This window comes from Pseudopipra pipra, chromosome 22 (assembly GCF_036250125.1).
Source record: "Pseudopipra pipra isolate bDixPip1 chromosome 22, bDixPip1.hap1, whole genome shotgun sequence".
Classification (NCBI taxonomy): Eukaryota; Metazoa; Chordata; class Aves; order Passeriformes; family Pipridae; genus Pseudopipra; species Pseudopipra pipra.
The window spans coordinates 7,167,328-7,185,489 of NC_087570.1; the positions used below are offsets into that span (position 1 = coordinate 7,167,328).

Here is an 18,162-nt window from a genome sequence, read left to right on the forward strand (position 1 = left end):
TTCTAGAAAACAAAAAAGCACATCTTTTTTATTCAAAACCCCACAAAAATCCCCAAAAATCCACGAAAAAAAGGGGAAAAAAATTTGTTGTTTTTTTTTTTTAATTTTCCCCTTTTTTTCTCACCTGAATCTTTAATTCCTCGCAATAAATATACAAAAATAGAATAAATTAGGTTAAAAAATACAAGGCAACACTGGCAGGCACAGCATTAAAGGGAGGGGGAAGGGGGGAAAACCACCCAAAAACCTGGTGGGAGAGGAATAAATAGGGAGAAAAAAAGCAAAAATGAATCAGTTTTGGGACTGAGCCCCCTTTTTTCTTTTTTCTTGAAATGTGGGGGGGGCACAAAAAGAAAAAAACCCCCCTGAAAACTTCCCCCAGCTCCCGGGGAGCTCGGAATTCCACTGGCCCCCGTTTTTCTGGAGGCAGGGGAGGGGCACACCCGTTATCCCCCCATGCCCGGGGGAGGATGTTAATAATAATAATAATAATAATACTATAAACATTCTCATTAATAAGAGGAACAATAAATAAACCCTGTGTGGGGGGGATTAATCTGGGGGGTCTCGGGGTCAGCCCGGGGCCCCCCCGGCCCCCGCCTGCTCCTGCATTCCCAGCAGGCTGTAGGTGATCCGCTTCTGGTGGCCCGGCAGCCGCACCCCGATCCGCTTGATATCCCTGGGGAAAACCCGGGAAACGGGGATTAGTGGGGTGACAGGAGCCGGGAGCGGGTCCAGGGGAAAGGGGGGTGGGAGGGATCCAACCAGGCCCTGGGATTGGGGAACCTCAACATGGCGTTCCCGAGGGATGGATGGACATGGGTCAACCCAAGAATGGGTGGACATGGATCATCCCAAGGGATGGGTGGATGGACATGGATCATCCCAAGGGATGGGTGGGTGGACATGGATCATCCCAAGGATGGGTGGACATGGATCATCCCAAGGGATGGGTGGATGGACATGGATCATCCCAAGGGATGGGTGGACATGGCTCATCCCAAGGGATGGGTGGATGGATATGGCTTATCCCAAGGGATGCATGGACATGGCTCATCCCAAAGGATGCGTGGATGGACATGGATCATCCCAAGGGATGGTCCATCCTGAGGGATGGATGGACGGACATGGATCATCCCAAGGATGGGTGGACGTGGATCATCCCAAGGGATGGGTGGATGGACAGGGCTCATCCCGGGGCCAGATGGACGGACACGGCTCATCCCCCGGGCCGGAGGACAGCCGTGACTCATCCCGGCCTCTCCAGCCAAGGAACATCTAATTTTATCCCGTCCCTTGGGCCGCCAAGGCCATGGAAGTGGTTTCCGTTCCCAGCACGTTCCCAGCACATCCCTGACCCCGGGGATCCGGAGGGAAGGGTGTGGGGACAGTGTGGGGACACTGTGGGGGCAGTGTGGGAATGCCAAGGGGACACCACGGGGACACATCCCAGGGACACCATGGGGACAATGTGGGAATATCGCACAGTGTGGGGACACCACGGGGACACGAGGGGGACATCCCATGGGGACAGCACAGGGATGACATGGGGACAGCACGGGATGGGGACACCATAGAGACGCCACCGGGACACCATGGGGATGGAATGGGAACATTGAGGGGACAGCATGGGGACAACAAAGGGACACCGTGGGGACAGCACGGGAATGTCAGGAGGACACCAAGGGGACAGTACAGAATATGAGGACACTGTGGGGACACACCATGGGGATGGCATGGGGACACCATGGGAATGTCAAGGGGACACCATGGGAATGTGCCATAGGGACACCATGGGGATGGAATGGGAATATCGAGGGGACAGCAAAGGGACACACCGTGGGGACAGCATGGGAATGTCAGGAGGACACTGTGGGGACACCAAGGGGAGAGCATGGAAAGAGTATGAGGACACCACAGGAACACCAAGGAGACACTCCATAGGGACAGCACGGGAATATCAACAGGGACACAGAGGAATATCAAGGGGACACCAAGGGGACACCAAGGGGACACCGAGGGGACACTGAGGGGACACTGAGGGGACACTCACTCGCTGGTCATCTGCAGGACCTTCTCGATGGTGCTGTAGCCCGAGGCCATGAAGGTCTCTGTGTACTGCGGCATCCGGATGGACTCCAACCACTCCGGGACAGAGCGGAACGGGACACCCTCGGAGCCGCTGGTGCTGGGCAGGCGGATGGACACCCTGGGGCACGGAAATGGGGAAAACGATGGGAAAATAGAAAGATGCAAAAAAAAAAAAAAGATGCAGAAATGAGAGGTTGGGAAAACGACGGGAAAATGGAAGGGTGTGAAAACAAGGGAAAAATTAAATGATGCGGAAAATTGTGTCAAAACGGAGAGATGGGAAAAATAACGTGGGAATGGGAGGGTGCAAAAATTCCTGTGAGAACGGGAGGGTGCAAAAAATGATGCAGAGAAGGAAGGATAGAAAAATACCACAGAAGTGAAACGGTGCAAAAAATGATGCAGGACTGGAAAAGGGGCAAAAATGGGGCAGAAATGGAAGTAAGGCACAAAAAAGATGAGAAAATGGAAAGGTGGAAAAATGATGCAGAAATGAAAACGTGCCGAAAGGTGATGCAGGAATCAAAGCACAGGAAAACAATGCAAGAATGCCAAAAATGATGTGAAAATGAAAAGATGAAAAATTACGCAGAAATGGAAAAGTGGAAAAAAAAAGTAATGCAAAAAAATGGAAGGATGCAAAAATAACGAGGAAATCAAACAATGCAAAAAAAAGGATGTGAAAGTGGAAGGATGAAAAAAAACGAGGCAGAAGCAGAGGGATGTGAAAAATGACCTGAAAATGCAAAGATGCTAAAAAATCATAGGAAAATGAAAGGATGGGAAAACATTGCAGAAATGGGAAGATGCCAAAAAAATAATGCAAAAATGTGATGAGGAAACGATGGTGAAGAAAGGAAACGGTGCAAAAAGGGATGTGAAAACGGGGAAGTGCCAAAACCGAGGCAGAAATGGAGACGCCAAAAGCAACGTGAAGGTGAAGAGACGCAAAACCCAACACGAACCAGCACCAGGGGAACACAAAACTACAAAAAATGGTGCAAAAATGGTGCCAAAAGCGACAGAAGACACAAAGGTATGTTGGAATCAGAGAATCCTGGGATGGTTGGGTTGGGAGGGACCTTAAAGTTAATCCCATTCCACCCCCTGCCATGGGCAGGGACACCTTCCACTCGCCCAGGTTGCTCCAAGCCCTGTCCAGCCTGGTCTTGGACACTTCCTCGGGTCACTGTCCCCCCTCCCTGCACTCCTCACATCCCAGAGCTCCCCACACTCACCGGGGTCGAAATCTGCCAGTGCCTTGAGGGACTCGGGGGCGCGGATGAGCTTGTCCAGGATGCTGACGACGTCGGCAAATTTGGGGCGCCGGGCGCGCTCCTGCTGCCAGCACTGCATCATCAGCTGGTAGATGGCTGAGGGACAGTCCAGGGGGGCTGGGAGCCGGAAACCCTCGTTGATGGCCTTCATCACCTACGAGGAGGAGGAGATTGAGTGTTCACAACAATCCTAGGATGGTTTGGGAGGGACCTGAAAGCTCATCCCATTCCCACCGCCTGCCATGGGCAGGGACACCTTCCACCAGCTCAGGTTGCTCCAAGCCCCATCCAACCTGGCCTTGGACACTTCCAGGGCTGGGGCAGCCACAGTTTCCCTGGGCAACCTGTGCCAGGGCCTCCCCACCCTCCCAGGGAAGGATTCCTTCCCAATATCCCACCTATCCCTTCTTTTAGTTTAAAACCATTCCCCCTTGTCCCAAGTCCCTCTCCAGCTCTCCTGGAGCCCCTTTAGGCACTGGAAGGGGCTCTCAGGTCTCTCTGGAGCCTTCTCTTCTCCAGCTCTCAGCCTGTCTCTCTCCAAATCTATCCACACATTTATCTCTTTATTCTCTAGAAAGGAATTCCGTATTCCAGTTGCGTTAAGTCACAGAATCCCAGAATGGTTTGGATTGGAAGGACCTTAAAGCCCATCCCGTTCCACCCCATGCCATGGGCAGGGACACCTTCCACTATCCCAAGCCCCGTCCAACCTGGCCTTAGATGTCCCCCAAACCCTGGTGGTGGAGGGTGGGTGCTCACCTCGTGGTTGGAGAGCTCCCAGTAAGGCCTCTCGCCGTAGGACATCACCTCCCACATGACGATGCCGAAGCTCCAGACGTCGCTGGCTGAGGTGAACTTGCGGTAGGAGATGGCTTCAGGTGCCGTCCAACGAATCGGGATCTTCCCGCCCTATGGAAACATTGGGGTCAACTCTGCACCCCCCAAAAAACCACCTCCACCATGGCCAACCACCTCTTGGCCAACCACCCCGACATGAACCACCGCCCCAACAAGACCAACCAACAACCCTACCTTGGACAACCCACCACCTCACCTTGGCCAGTCACTTCTCCATGGCCAACAAGCCACCCCTCCATGGCCAACCAACCAGCCCACCTTGACAAACCAACCACCTCCACCTTGGACGACCACCTCACCTTGGTCAACCACCCCAACAAGACCAACCAACCACTCTACCTTGGTCAACCCAACACCTCCCAGTGGCCTACCACCTCCACTTTGGACAACTGCCTCACCTTGGTCAACCACCCCTTTATGGCCAACCAACCATTCCACCACAACCAACCACCCACTGCGACCAACTCACCACCCACCATGGCCAACCACCCACCCCTCCGTGGTGACACTTACACTGGTGGTGTAGGTGGCTTCAGGGTCATCTTCCAACACCCTGGAGAGCCCAAAATCGGACACCTTGCACACCAGGTTGCTGTTCACTAGGATGTTCCTGGCGGCCAGATCCCGATGGACGTAATTCATGTTGGCCAAGTACTTCATGCCGGCGGCGATGCCCCGCAACATCCCCACCAGCTGGATGACACCGAAGTCCCCCTCTTTTTCCTGGGAAAAGGGGAGAATCCAGCCTGGAATCCATCTGTCGTCCCACCTCCCGTGGTGGGTGTTTGTTCCACCACCAGGTGCTCCTTGTCCCTGTCACCACGTGTCACTCACCCGCAGGAATTTATCCAGTGCCCCGTTCTCCATGTACTCCGTGATGATCATGAAGGGCTTGTCTGTACAAAAACCAGGCCCAAAATGGGTAAAACACCCCAAAAATCCCTCCAACACCCAACTGAAAGAGCTCCAAAACTGAAAAAACACATCTGAAATTCCCCCCACCTCCTCCAAGCCCTCCCAAAATCCTCAGCCCCCCAAGAACACTGAACCTGCCTCAAAAAAATCCCCAACCCCCAAAAAACAACCCCAACCCGCCCAACACAAAAAGGAACCCCCAAATCCCAAGTCCTCCTAAAAATCCAAACCCTCCCAATTCCCCACAAAAAAACCCAAAACCCCAACTCCCCAAAATATCTCCCAAAAAAATCACCTCCCCAAGACACTCCCAAAACAACGAAAAGCCCCAAACCCCCTACAGACCCCAATAAACCTTTAAATAAAATCCAACCCCCCAAAAAAATACCAAAGTAACCCCCCTAAACCCACCCCAACTCCTGGAAAAATCCCCCAAACTCCCCTAAAACCCCTACAAATTAACCCTAACTCCCCCCCCACCAAAACCTCCAACATCACCCCCCAAAAACACCCAAGACCACTCAAAAAAACCGCAAGCCCCCCGAATTCCTCTTGGCGTCGTTGCTCAAAACACGCTGTTTTTCTATTGCTCAGGTTTGGGGTGTTTTGCAGGGAAATTGGGGCGGGTTTTTTTTGGACACTCACACTTGGAGACGACACCCTCGAGGCGGATGATGTTGTGGTGGCAGAACTGCCCCATGATGGTGGCCTCGCTCAGGAAGTCCACGCGCTGCTTCTCCGTGTAGCCCACCTTCAGCGTCTTGATGGCCACCGGCACCTCCTTCCTCCCGCGCTTCAGGGTGCCCTTGTAGACCTCCCCAAATTCACCTGCTCCGAAAAATGGGGGACACTCGTAACCCCCCCGCCTGGCCCAGTTTTGGAGTGTCTGCGGGGTGACCCAGCCACGTACCGGCGCCGATGACCTTCTGGCGGGTGATGAAGGACGGGGGGATCTCGGTGGTGAACTTGAGCATGGCCTGGTTGGGGTCTTCGTAGGTGTGGGGGTCAACGTAGGTCTTGAGGGGCTTCAGCTGGTCTGGGGGCATCAAGGAGGGGGGTCAGCACCCACAGCACCCCCCACCCATCGCCGCTGTCCCCACGTGCCGTGGCTCACCTGACTTGGAGAAGTAAACGTCCTCCTCGGACTGGCGCGGCCGTGACCTTCTCCTCCTGCGGAGAAGTCCCAAAAAATCATCCCTCGCCCACATTTGGTGGTGGGAAAATGCTATTTTTGGGGTTTCCGGGGTGTTTCTGGGGGTTTCTCTCCTTACCGCTGCAGGACGTAGATGAGAGCGGCCAAGAGCAGGACGACAAAGACGACGCCGGCGACGGTGCCGGTGATGACGGCGGTGGATGCCGCGGCCTCGGCGCCTGCGGGGACCGTTTGGGGTGGCCAGGTGAGCCCTGCACCCCCTGGGCCCCCCACCCCACACCCCTGCACCCCCTGGGCCCCCCACTCTGTCCCCCTGCACCCCCTGGGCCCCCCACTCTGTCCCCCTGCACCCCCTGGGCCCCCCACCCCACACCCCTGCACCCCCTGGGCCCCCCACCCCACACCCCTGCACCCCCTGGGCCCCCCACCCCACACCCCTGCACCCCCTGGGCCCCCCACCCCACACCCCTGCACCCCCTGGGCCCCACACCCCACACCCCTGCACCCCTCCCCTCGCTCCTCACCCTCGGGCAGGGTCTCGAACTCGTGCTGGGGGCTGAAGGCGCCGTGGCCGTCGGCGGTGAGGGCCTGGACACGCACCACGTACGCGGTGCCCGGGGACAGCTTGGGCAGCGTCACCGAGGGGCCCTCGCAGCGCAGCACAGAGTAGCTGTTCTCGTCCACCTGGGGACACCGGGGTCATGGGGGCACAGGGATGGGGGTGGCAGGGATGGGACAGGGATGGGGGTGGCAGGGATGGGGCAGGGATGGGGCAGGGATGGGGCAGGGATGGGGGGGGCAGGGATGGGGCAGGGATGGGGCAGGGATGGGGCAGGGATGGGGCAGGGATGGGAGTGACAGGGATGGAGGGGTGACACAGACAGGGCAGGGATGGGGGTGGCAGAGATGGAGATGTGATGTGGATGGGAGCAAGGATGGAGGTGACACGGATGGAAGGGGACACAGTCTGGGGAAGAATGGAGGTGACAGGGATGGAGGTGGGACATGGATGAGGGTGTGACAGGGATAGGGGTGTGACAGGGATGGAGGAGTAACATGGATGGAGGCACGTGGATGGAGGGGTGGCCTGGATGGAGGCAGGGAGGGAGGTGACACGGATGGAGGGATGAACACAAGAAGGACATGAATTGAGGGATGGAGGTGAGGATGGAGGTGATATGGATGGAGGGGTGACACAGACAGAAGGGACAAGGATGGAAGAGGGATATGGACAGAGGAGCATGGAAGGAGGTGACAGATGGAGGTGACGTGGATGGAGGAGTGAATATGGGAGAGACGTGGATGGGACTTGACATGGATGGAGGTGGATGAACATGGGAAGGACATGAACTGAGGGATGACATGGATGGAGGTGACAAGGATGGGAGGGTGACATGGATTGGGGAGTGACGTGGATGGGGGAGACATGGATGGGGCAAGGCTGGAGGTGACAGGGCTGGAGGTGACAGGGCTGGGGTGATGGGGTTGGAGGTGATGGGGCTGGAGGTGACGGGGTTGGAGGTGATGGGGCTGGAGGTGACGGGGTTGGGGTGACGGGGTCAGGCTGTGGGGCTGTAGCTGTGCCACAGGACAGACCTTCTTGCTGTAGGTGACCTCGTACTTCCAGACCCGGCTCTGCTGCCGCGGTGGCACCGTCCAGGACAGGGCCAGGCTGGTGGTTGTCCGTCCGTCCAGGCTCACTGATGTCACCCGGGGGGGCTCTGCCGTGGGCACAGACAGGGACGTCACCAAGGTGTCCCCAGGAGGGTCGGGAACATCACAGAGGTGTCCCCAAGGGAGACAGGGACAATATGAAGGTGCCCCCATGGGGACAGGGACATCACAGAGGTGTCCTCTTGGAGGATGGGGACAATATGGATGTGTTGCCAGGGGGGTCAGGAACATCACGGAGGTGTCCCCACTGGGGACATGGACATCACAGGGGTGTTCCTGTGGGGGTTGGGAACATCACGGAGGTAACAGGGGATGGGGACAATATGGAGGTGACAGGGATATCATGGAGGTGTCCCCATGGGGGACGGGGACATCTCTGAGGTGCCCCCGTGGGGGTTGGGAACATCCCGGAGGTGTCCCCGTGGGGGACAGGGACACCCCGGTGGTGTCCCCCTGACGGAGGGCGGCCGTGGGAGGTGCTGGTGGCCCCTCACCGGTGTGGTTGACGCTGACGGTGGCGGTGGCCACGCTGCGCCGGGGGCTGTAGGGGGACACCCCGTTCCGGGCCTCCACGCTGAAGGTGTAGTTGACGAGCGGCTCCAGGTCGGTGACGGTGACGGCGGTGGCCGTGAGCCCCCGGGGGGGCTGCGAGAACCTCACCCCGCCGCCGTCGCAGGGCCGGCAGTCGCCGCCGTCGGGCCAGCACTGCTCGCAGGTGACACTGTAGGTGACGTCCCCGCGGCCCCCGGGGTCGGCGGGGGGGTCCCAGCGCAGCTGCACCGCGGCCCCCAGAGCCACGGCCGTGACCCCCTGGGGGGGCGAGGGGGGACCTGGGGACACACACACCCGGGGGGTCAGAGACTGACCCGGTTCATGGTTGGTGCATTCCAGGATTGCCAAGGGACTCTCGCAGGACTTTTGCATTTTACCATCAAAGCCCATCCCCCCCTCTGCCAATCTTGAAAGGTGGGAAAAACCCTTTTCCCAGGCCCTTCACGGGAACTCTGCTCAGGCCCAGATGTTGGGGGTTTATGGCATGGCCGGGACACCATCCATGGATATAATAACTCACAACTCCTTTGAGTGTGGGGGCTTCCCACCCCCACCCCCAATGGATCAAGGCCACCACTTCAACTGACAGACATTGGAGCTGCAACTGCCAAGTTCCATCGCTGGACCCCGTGGATGGTGACCATAGACATCTGTCCACTCTCAGCTTTGCTTTCCCTTCCTCTCCCTCACCCTTATCCTGTCTTTCCTTTCTCTCCCTTATGCATTTTCCCTAAAGGTTCTCTTTATGCCATATTGCTGTAGATGAGAGATGCTAACACTCCAAATGCTAACATACCTATTTAAACAAAATTGTTAAAATAAACCCTACCTATACATGTTTTCAAGCACAGTGTCGTTTCACTCTAATCCACCCCAAGGGAATTATTGATAAGAACCTGGGTTACCCCCCCACCCCACCCCTTTTCTGGGGCAGGTCAGTGGGGGGGCTGCACCTTGGTGTCCCTTCCCTGCCCCAGGAAGTGACTTACGGGTACAGGGATCCTCCGGGGGGTCCTGGGGGGCGCGGAAAAACCCCTCCTGGCACGGGCAGGAGGCGGCGGCGGCCGGGGCGGGCTCCGTGTTGGGGGGGCAGGGCTGGCACCCCCCCGGGGACACGGCGGCCTTGAAGGTGCCAGGGGGACAGGCTGGGGGGACACAGGGACAGCAGTGAGACCCCCACAGCCCCCTCCTCACACAGGGACACCCCAAATCCCTCTAATCCCCCTCCCCACACAGGGACACCCCAAATCCCCCTAATCCCCCTCCCCACATAGGAACATCCCAAATCCCCCTAATCCCCCTCCCCACACAGGGACACTCCAAATCCCCCTAATCCCTCTCCCCACACAGGGACACCCCAAATCCCCCTAATCCCTCTCCCCACATAGGGACACCCCAAATACCCCTAATCCCCCTCCCCACACAGGGACACCCCAAATCCCCCTAATCCCCCTCCCCACACAGGAACACCCTAAATCCACATACAGGACACCCTAAATCCACACACAGGGACACCAGTGAGACCCCAAATCCTCCCACACTGGAACACCCCAAATTGCTCTCCCCACACAGAGACACCTGTGAGACCCCAAATCCCCCTTCTCACCCAGGGATCTGCACCCAGGTGGTGGGGAAGGAGGCTCAGCACCCACCCAAGCACCCAGAGGGGGGATTTTAGGGGGTTTCACCTCATTTTGCAGCTTGTTTAATATTGGGATCCCTCCCCCGGTTTCCCCCTCTCCCAGCTGAGCCCTGTCACACTCACTGCTCTGGTGATATAAATTGGGAATTTTGGGAGTAATACTTAACTTCTCCAAAACAAAGTGGGAAGTTTAGGGTGTTTCACCTCATTTTGCAGCTTCTATTAACACTGGGACCCCCCCAGTCCATCCTGGCTGAGCCCCCTCCTGGCTGAGCCCTGCTGCACTCGCTACACTGGTGATGCTCCAGGGGAATGATCCAGGACTGGGAATTTTGGGACTAATGCCTCATCTCTCCTGAACTAAGTGGGAGTTTTTAGGGTGTTTCACCTCTCTTTGCAGCTTCTTTATTGTTGGGAACCCTCCAGAACCCCCCTCTCCCAGCTGAGCCCTGCCACACTCAGTGCACTCAAGGTTGACCATCCAGGACTGGGAATTTTGGGGCCAAAACCTTATTTCTCCAACCCCAAATGGGGATTTTAGGTTATTTCACCTTATTTTGCAGCTTCCATTATTACTGGGATCATCCCTGCTCACCCCAGCCCAGCTGCCACACTCACTGCACTCAAGGTCGGATTCAGGATTGGGAATTTCGGGGCCAAAACCTCATTCCTCTTCCCTCCCACCCCACTCCTCTCCCAGCTGAGCCCTGTCACACTCATTACACTCAAGGCTGACCATCCAGGATTGGGAATTTCATGGCCAAAACCTCATTCCTCAACCCAAAATGGGAATTTTTAGGGCATTCCCCTCATTTTTGGACCCTCCTGCCCCAGCCCACCCCTTTCCCAGCTGAGCCCTGCCACACTCACTGCACTAGTGATGCTCAAGGGTTGATAATCCAGGATGGGAAATTTTTTGGCCAAAACCTCATTTCGTCAACCCAGAGTTGGAATTTTGGGATATTTCCCGTCGTTTTCGCAGCTTCCTTATTCCTGGGCCCCTCCCTGCTCCCCCCAGCCCGGCTGCCACACTCGCTGCGCTCACAGACCGTCCGGGATCGGGAATTCCGAGCCCCTCGCTCCTCTGCCCTTGCCCCCTGTCCTCGGCCCCCCCAGAGCCCTCCCGCCCTGTTTCCCGCCGGCCGTACCTTGGCAGGTGTCCCCCAGGCTCTGGAAGCCGGCCTGGCACAGGCACTCCCCGATGGGCACGATCCACTCGCCCTCGGCGCTGCAGTGCAGGGCCGGCGCCTGCTCGGCCTCCGCGCGCTCCACGCACACCCCCCGCACCTCGGCCAGCGCCTGCGAGTCCGCCCCGGCCACGGTCTCCGGGAATTCCGCCAGCCCCCGGATCACCGCCGGGCAGCGCTTGTAGTAGACCCTGACGGAGAGCAGGGCCACGCAGGCGCCCAGGTCCTGGAAGGCCAGGTAGAAGCCCTTCCTCCGCAGCGGCCCCACCGAGCGAACCTCCACGTTGAGTTTGACGTTGCGGGCGGCGAAATCCTCCTGGACGGTGATCTCGTCCGGAGCGATGGTGTCGATCTTCCGGAACTGCCTCTTCTGGAAGTTGGTGCCGTAATCCACGTCGGACTCGGCGTAGTAGAGGTTGAAGGTCTCCTTGCAGGAGCCGCCCCCGGCCGTGGGGAAGCTGTTGCAGTCGCGGACAGTGAACTGGAGCTCGATGAAGATGCGCTCGGCCACCCCCCGGTAGATCCAGTTGGTGCGGAGCCAGTTCTCCTGCTCCCCCTCCAGGACGTTGCACACGGAGTAGATGTAGATCAGGGAGTCGTTGAGGACGTTCTGCAGCTGGTCCCACTGTCCCCACAGAGACACAAACGGCACTTGGAGGGGGAACTGAGGCACAACGGTCCCTACGGAGGCACTCGGCCTCATCCCTGTGGGTGTCCCCGGCTCTACACCCATGGATGCCCCCAGCCCTGTGGAGATCTCCAGTCACATCCCAGTGGAGATCCACAGCCCCATGGACATCCCCATCTCTGTCCCCATGGATGCCCCTGGCCCTGTGAATGTCCCCAGTCCCATCCCAACAGAGATCCACAACTCCATGGACATCTCCATCCCCACAGGTGTTCCTGGCTCCATGGAGATCCCAGTCACACCCCAGTGGAGCTCTCCAACCCCGTGGATGTCCCTATCTCAGTCCCCATGTGTGGACCTGTCCCCCTGCCCATGGAATGTTCCCATGGGGGTCCCTCCCTATGATGCCTCTGTCCCTGGGGGTGTCCCCCTCCCCATTCCTGTGGGTTCCCCCATCAGCGTTCCCATGGATTTCCCCATCCCCATGGAGGTCCTTGTTTCCATCACTAGGGAGGTCTCCATGGATGTCTCTATTCCCATGGGGGTCCCCGAGGATGTCCCTGTCCCCATCACCATGGAGATTCCCATGGAGGTTCCCAATCCCATGGAGGTCCCCCATGGAGAGGTCCCCATTCCCTGGCCCCAAGGATGTCCCCATCCCCCATCCCCATCCCGGTTGCTCACCCCTTTTCCGTAGGGATGGGTGAGCCAGCCCAGCTCCCCGTGTGCCTTGGCAAAGTCCAGCAGCACCACTGTGGGACAGGAGAGAGGAGAGGAACGTCAGGAGATGCCACCAGGACCTGCAGGTGCCACCAGGACACCCCTCGGACCTGTGGATCCTGGGATCCACTGACATCCATCCCTCAGGACACACCCATGTCCCCCAGGACTCACAGGCACCCTGGGACCCACAGACATCACTGGGACTCCCAGATGCTTCCGGGACTTACAGACGGATGTCCCTCAGGACCCACAGGTGCCCTGGGATCCATGGATGTCCCCAGTACATACAGATGTCCCCATGGAAGTTCTCAGGGCTTGCAAATGCTCCTGGGACCCAGAGATGCCACCAGGATCCATGGATGTCCTCAAGATCCATGGATATCCCCAGGATCCACAGATCCACCCCATCCCCACAGACATCCCCACAGGTGCCCTGAGATCCACAGTTGCCCCTGGGATCCATGGGATCCACGGATGTCCCCAGTCCCCAGAGACATCCCCATGACCCATGGAAATTCCCAGGGCTTGCAAACACTCCTGGGCCCCACAGATGCCACCAGGATCCAGGGATATCCTCAGCACCCACGGATATCCCTTGGCCCCACAGATGCCACCAGGATCCATGGATGTTCTCAGGATCCATGGATATCCCTTGGCCTCACAGATCCCACCAGGATCCATGGATGTGCTCAGCACCCATAGATATCCCTTGGCCTCACAGATCCCACCAGGATCCATGGATGTGCTCAGGACCCCCAGAGGTCCCCAGGACCCCCAGATCCACCCCATCCCCACAGACATCCCCACACGACCTCCAAACATTCCCAGACCCCACAAACGTCCCTTAGACCCACGGATCCCGCCCCCATTCCCAACAGATTCCCCCGGGATGCCCCCGAGCCGCCCCCAAAGGAGGGGGAGCAGTGACGGTGCCGGGCCCGGACCTGCCGGGGCACGTCCAGGGCGGGTCCGGATCCAGCGCCCGGAGAGGAAGAGGAGGAAGAGGAGGCCGCCGAGGCCAGGAGGGAGCAGGGCCCCCCCCTCAGTGAATCACCCCCCAGGAATGTGCCCGGACGCCCGAGGTCACCGGGATGGGTCCGGCGGGACGGGGGAGGGCCGGGATGTGGGATGTGCCCCCCCGGCTCCCCCCGCTGGGAACGGACGAGCTCGACCTGCCCCGGAGGGTGAAATCGGGGGGGGACACACCCCAAAACCTGAGGGGGGGGGGGGGGGGGCAAATTCACATCCATTGATTTCTTTTAGGATTAAAGTTTCTCCAGACTCTGCCCGACGGGTTTAATCCGGCGTTTTTCGACGGAAAGGCGGAAGAGCCCGGCCCCGAATGCAAATAAATGGGAGGCTGGGATGGAAAACGCCTCCAAAGAAACCAAAAATGGGGGAAAAACCCCTAAAACGAGGATTTTTTGGAAGAGCTGGGGGAAAGATAAAAGGGGGCGACCCCTTGGCGGGGACCCCCCAACACCCCGGGGCGGCTGCGGGATTTGGGGTGTGTTCCCAAAGTGCTGATTCCCAGGAGTGAATGTTGGGATTTGGTGCTTAAAACGGAGCGGGGGGAGGAAGGAATTGTGTCCCCCCCACCGCCGTGCCCGGGGTCAGGAAGGATGCCCGGGCGGATATCCCGGTTTTCCTGCGGCTGGAAATCCCCCCGCGTGCCTCCGGAGGGCGGAAAGCGCCGGGAGCCGGGGCCGGATCCCCCCGGGCTGGGGCGGGGGGTCCCGGGGGGTTCTCTGTGGGGTCCCCCCGTGTTGGGGCGGGGGTTCCCTGTAGGGTCCCTGTGATGTTGGGGTGGGTGTCCCTGTGGGTTCTCTGTGGGGTCCCCCTGGTTTTGGGTCGGGGGTTCCCTATGGGTTCCCCGTGGGGTCCCCCCGGTTTTGGGGCGAGGGGTTCTCTGTGGGGTCCCCCTGGTTTTGGGTCCGGGGGTTCCCTGTGGGTTCTCCGTGGGGTCCCCCCGGTTTTGGGGCGGAGGGTTCCCTGTGGGTTCCTTCCGGTTTTGGGTCCGGGGGTTCCCTGTGGGTTCTCTCTGAGCTCCCCCCGGTTTTGGGGCGGGGGGGGTCCCTGTGGGTCCCCGTGGGGTCCCTCCGTGCCGGGCGGGGGGTGCTTAGGGAGGATCCCGGGGCTGTGGCTGCTGAGTCAAAAGGGTGCAGCATCCCGGCAGCTCCCGGGACAGCCCCGGGACAGCTCCGGCGACACCTGCCCCCCCTCTGCCATCATCACCATCCTCATCACCACCCTCACATTCTCCATTGCCATCGTCACCACGGCCACCCCCCCCCTTCATCTTCATCATCTTCATCGCCGTGGCCACCACCACCATGTGCCACCATGAACGCGGCCACCCCCCCATCCTCCTCCTCACCCCCTCCTCCTCCTCCTCACCCCTCCCCACTCCACAGCTGCATCCCAGTCCCATTCCCGGCTCCATCCCTGTCCCTGTCCCCATCCAACTGCGTTTTCCACCCTGTGCTGTTCTATCCTCATCCCATCCCAATCCTGTCCCCACACCCAAAATGAACCCAAATCCTGTCCCCTCCACTCACGTTCCTGTCCCCGCCCCAGTCCCATCCCAATCCCACCCTCATCCCAACCTTAATCTGAATCCCAATCCCACTGTGAATCCCATGCCCTCTCACTCCTGTCCCCATCCCAATCCTGTCCCCTCCTCAGTCTCAATCATAATCCCAATCATAATCCCAAAATGGATCCCATCCCCATCCCATTCCCTGCTCCTTAACCCCCTTCCCCCCCTCAGATCTCCCCAAATCCCACTGGATCTCACCCTTTCCAAGTGCTGGGAACCAACCCCCCTTAACCCCAAATCCTGCTGCTCTCCCACCACTTTCCCTTCCCTTCCCTCCCCTGCCCTTTTGAAACCCCAAATCCCAACATTCTCTCCTGGGAATCGGCACTTTGGGAACACCCTCAAATCCTGCAGCCGAATCGGGGGGTTGGGGGTCCCTCCACAGGGTTGCCCCCCTCCCCCTTGCACTCCCCAAAATCCTCACTTCAGGGTTTTTTCCACCCCATTTTTAGTTCTTAGGGGGGTATTTTCCATCCCAGCCTCCCATTTATTTGCATTTGGGGCCGGATTCTTCCCCCTTTCCCTCGAAAAACGCCGGATTAAACCCGTCGGGCAGAGTTTGGAGAGACTTTAATTTTGAAGAACTTCAATCTATGTAGAAAAAAAAGTGAATTCTCCCTTTTCTTTTTTTACCCCAACCCCCCAAACTAAGCCCAAACACCACGGGGGGAAGGGTTGTGGGGTGGAGGCCCGAGACGCTGCTTGTTTTTTCCCAGCGATTTTTGGGATTTTCCTGACATTGTTTTCCAGCTCTCCGGGCCGGATCCCGCCCGGCCCTGAACCGCCCATGGGAAACGCTTCATTTTAGGGGGATTTTCCCCTTTCCGGGGGCTTTGGTTTTTAATCCTCTCCACCCGTGCCCCTCTGTCAGTGTTTTTTGGGGGCTCCCACCAGGACCCGGCCCCGGAGCGTCAGCCGGACGCTCGGCATGGGAAAAACCCCAAACCTCTTGGTTTTCCCTTTTTTGAGCTTTTCTTCCCTCCGTTTAAACTTTTCCCTCCTATATTTTAGTCCCCGGGCCCATTTTAGCTCCCCCTCCCCCCATTTTTAGCTTCTCCCCCACCTTTTTAACCCCCCTCCCACTTATTTCAACTTTTCCCCTCTTAGTTTAACTTTTCCCCCTTCGCTTCAACTTTCCCACCCTAATTTTAACTTTTCCCTCTCATTTTAACCATTTCCCCCCCCGCAGCCGCTGATTCCCCCCCGCACCCCGAATTTATTTTGGGGGGGAGCACCCCTTCTTCCTTTACTTTCCGAGCGCTCCCCAACCTCTCAACGCCCCAAAACCACGCGAATTTGCCCCAAAACCGCCTCACCCCTACGAATCCCCCCCCAGCCCCCCAACAATGAGTTTTGGGGTGTCCCACCCCCCAGAACAGAAGTGCGGACTCACCTTCCTCGGCCGCCGCGGGGGGCAGGGGGGTGAGGGCGGTGAGGAGGAGGAGGGTGAGGGTCGGGGGGGTCCCGGCCATGGCGGGGGGTGCCGGGGGTGCCCCGCGAGGTGTGGGGTGCGTGGGGTGTGTTGGGTGTGTGGGGGCGCGCGCCCGCTCCTGTTCATTCATGCCCCGGTGACGTCACCGGCCACGCCCGCTCTTAAAGGCGCCGCGGCCGCTCCCAGTTCGCCCCAGTCCGGCACTGGGAGGCCGCGCTGCCGGGGGTGGGACGCGGCCGTCGGAAGGGAGCGGGCTCTGGGAGAGCCCCCGGGGATCGGGGAACAGCCGTGGGGGGGCTTTGGGGGTCCCAGTCCGGCCCGGGAAGGGGTCCCAGAGCCCCCCCCGCCCCCTCCCCGTTCATTCATAACCGGCGTGGGAAGGGGGGGGGGCGGCAGCCAATGGCGGGAGGGGGGCGGGGCCAGGGGGGTACTACCGGCCACGCCCCCCGCCCACCAGTTCGGGACTGGGGGGACTGGGGGAGGGGCTGGTTTGCGGGGGCTGCCCGGCCCCCTCGAGCCCCAGGGCCCCAAACCCCGCAGCGCCCCAAATCCTCAGCACCCCAAACCTTCACCAAGCACCCCAAATCCTGCACCACCCACGGGACCCCAAATCCCGCAGCACCCCCAAACCCACCAACCCCATCACCTCAAATCCCTCAGCACCCCAAATCTCCACCAACCCCAAATCCCGCAGCACCCCAGTCCCATCACCACTAGCACCCCAAATCCTGCAGCATCCCAAATCCTGCAGCACCCCCATCTCCCCCAAGCACCTCAAGTCCCACTACAAATCCTGCCGCCCTCCCACTATCTCACAGCACCCCAAATCCCCCAGGATCTGCAGCACCTCAAATCCTGCGGCCCCCACCTCCCCATCCCAGGATCCCAACTGCACCCCAAATCCCCCAGCACCCCAAATCCCCCAGCACCCACATCTCCATAACGCACAGCACCCAAAATCTCCCAGCACCCCAAATCCCCATCACTCTATGGCACCTCAAATCCCACAGGATCCACAGCACCCCAAATCCCCCATTCCCCCATCCCCAGCACCCTAAATCCTGCAGCACCCACACCCCCATGATCCCATGGCACTCCAAGTCCCCGGCACACCCCACTTACCCTAAATCGCCCAGCACACCCCCACCTTAGCACCCCAAATCCCCCCACACCCCCATCCCAGCACTTCCCAGCACCCCAAATCCGGCAGCCTCCACATCCTTATGATCCCATTGCACCCCAAATTCTCAGCATCCCACTTACCCCAAGGCACCTCAAATCTCCCAGGACCCCCATCCCAGCACCCCAAATCCTTCAGCACTTCAGATTCTCCTGAACCCACATCACTGTGATCCCACTGCACCCCAAATCCCCCCAAATCCCCCGCACCCTGATCTTCATCAACCCCCAGCACCTTAAGTCCTCCAGCAT

The 18,162-nt window shown here is 58.9% G+C and overlaps 1 protein-coding gene across 1 annotated transcript; it reads right to left on the reverse strand.

The window, feature by feature from the left end:
• EPHA2 (EPH receptor A2) lies at window positions 1–17,040 on the reverse strand. Its single transcript, XM_064678815.1, has 17 exons — window positions 16,693–17,040; window positions 12,662–12,729; window positions 11,311–11,974; window positions 9,510–9,665; window positions 8,463–8,798; window positions 7,891–8,015; window positions 6,819–6,978; window positions 6,413–6,512; window positions 6,256–6,311; window positions 6,052–6,177; window positions 5,787–5,969; window positions 5,061–5,122; window positions 4,740–4,949; window positions 4,128–4,277; window positions 3,326–3,522; window positions 2,054–2,209; window positions 1–679 (listed from the first exon to the last, which is right to left on the reverse strand). Exons 1-17 carry the CDS (start codon window positions 16,859–16,861, stop codon window positions 574–576), a joined length of 3,024 nt encoding a protein of 1,007 aa, XP_064534885.1. The 5' UTR covers window positions 16,862–17,040; the 3' UTR covers window positions 1–573.
• Between the last annotated feature and the right edge of the window lie 1,122 nt (window positions 17,041–18,162).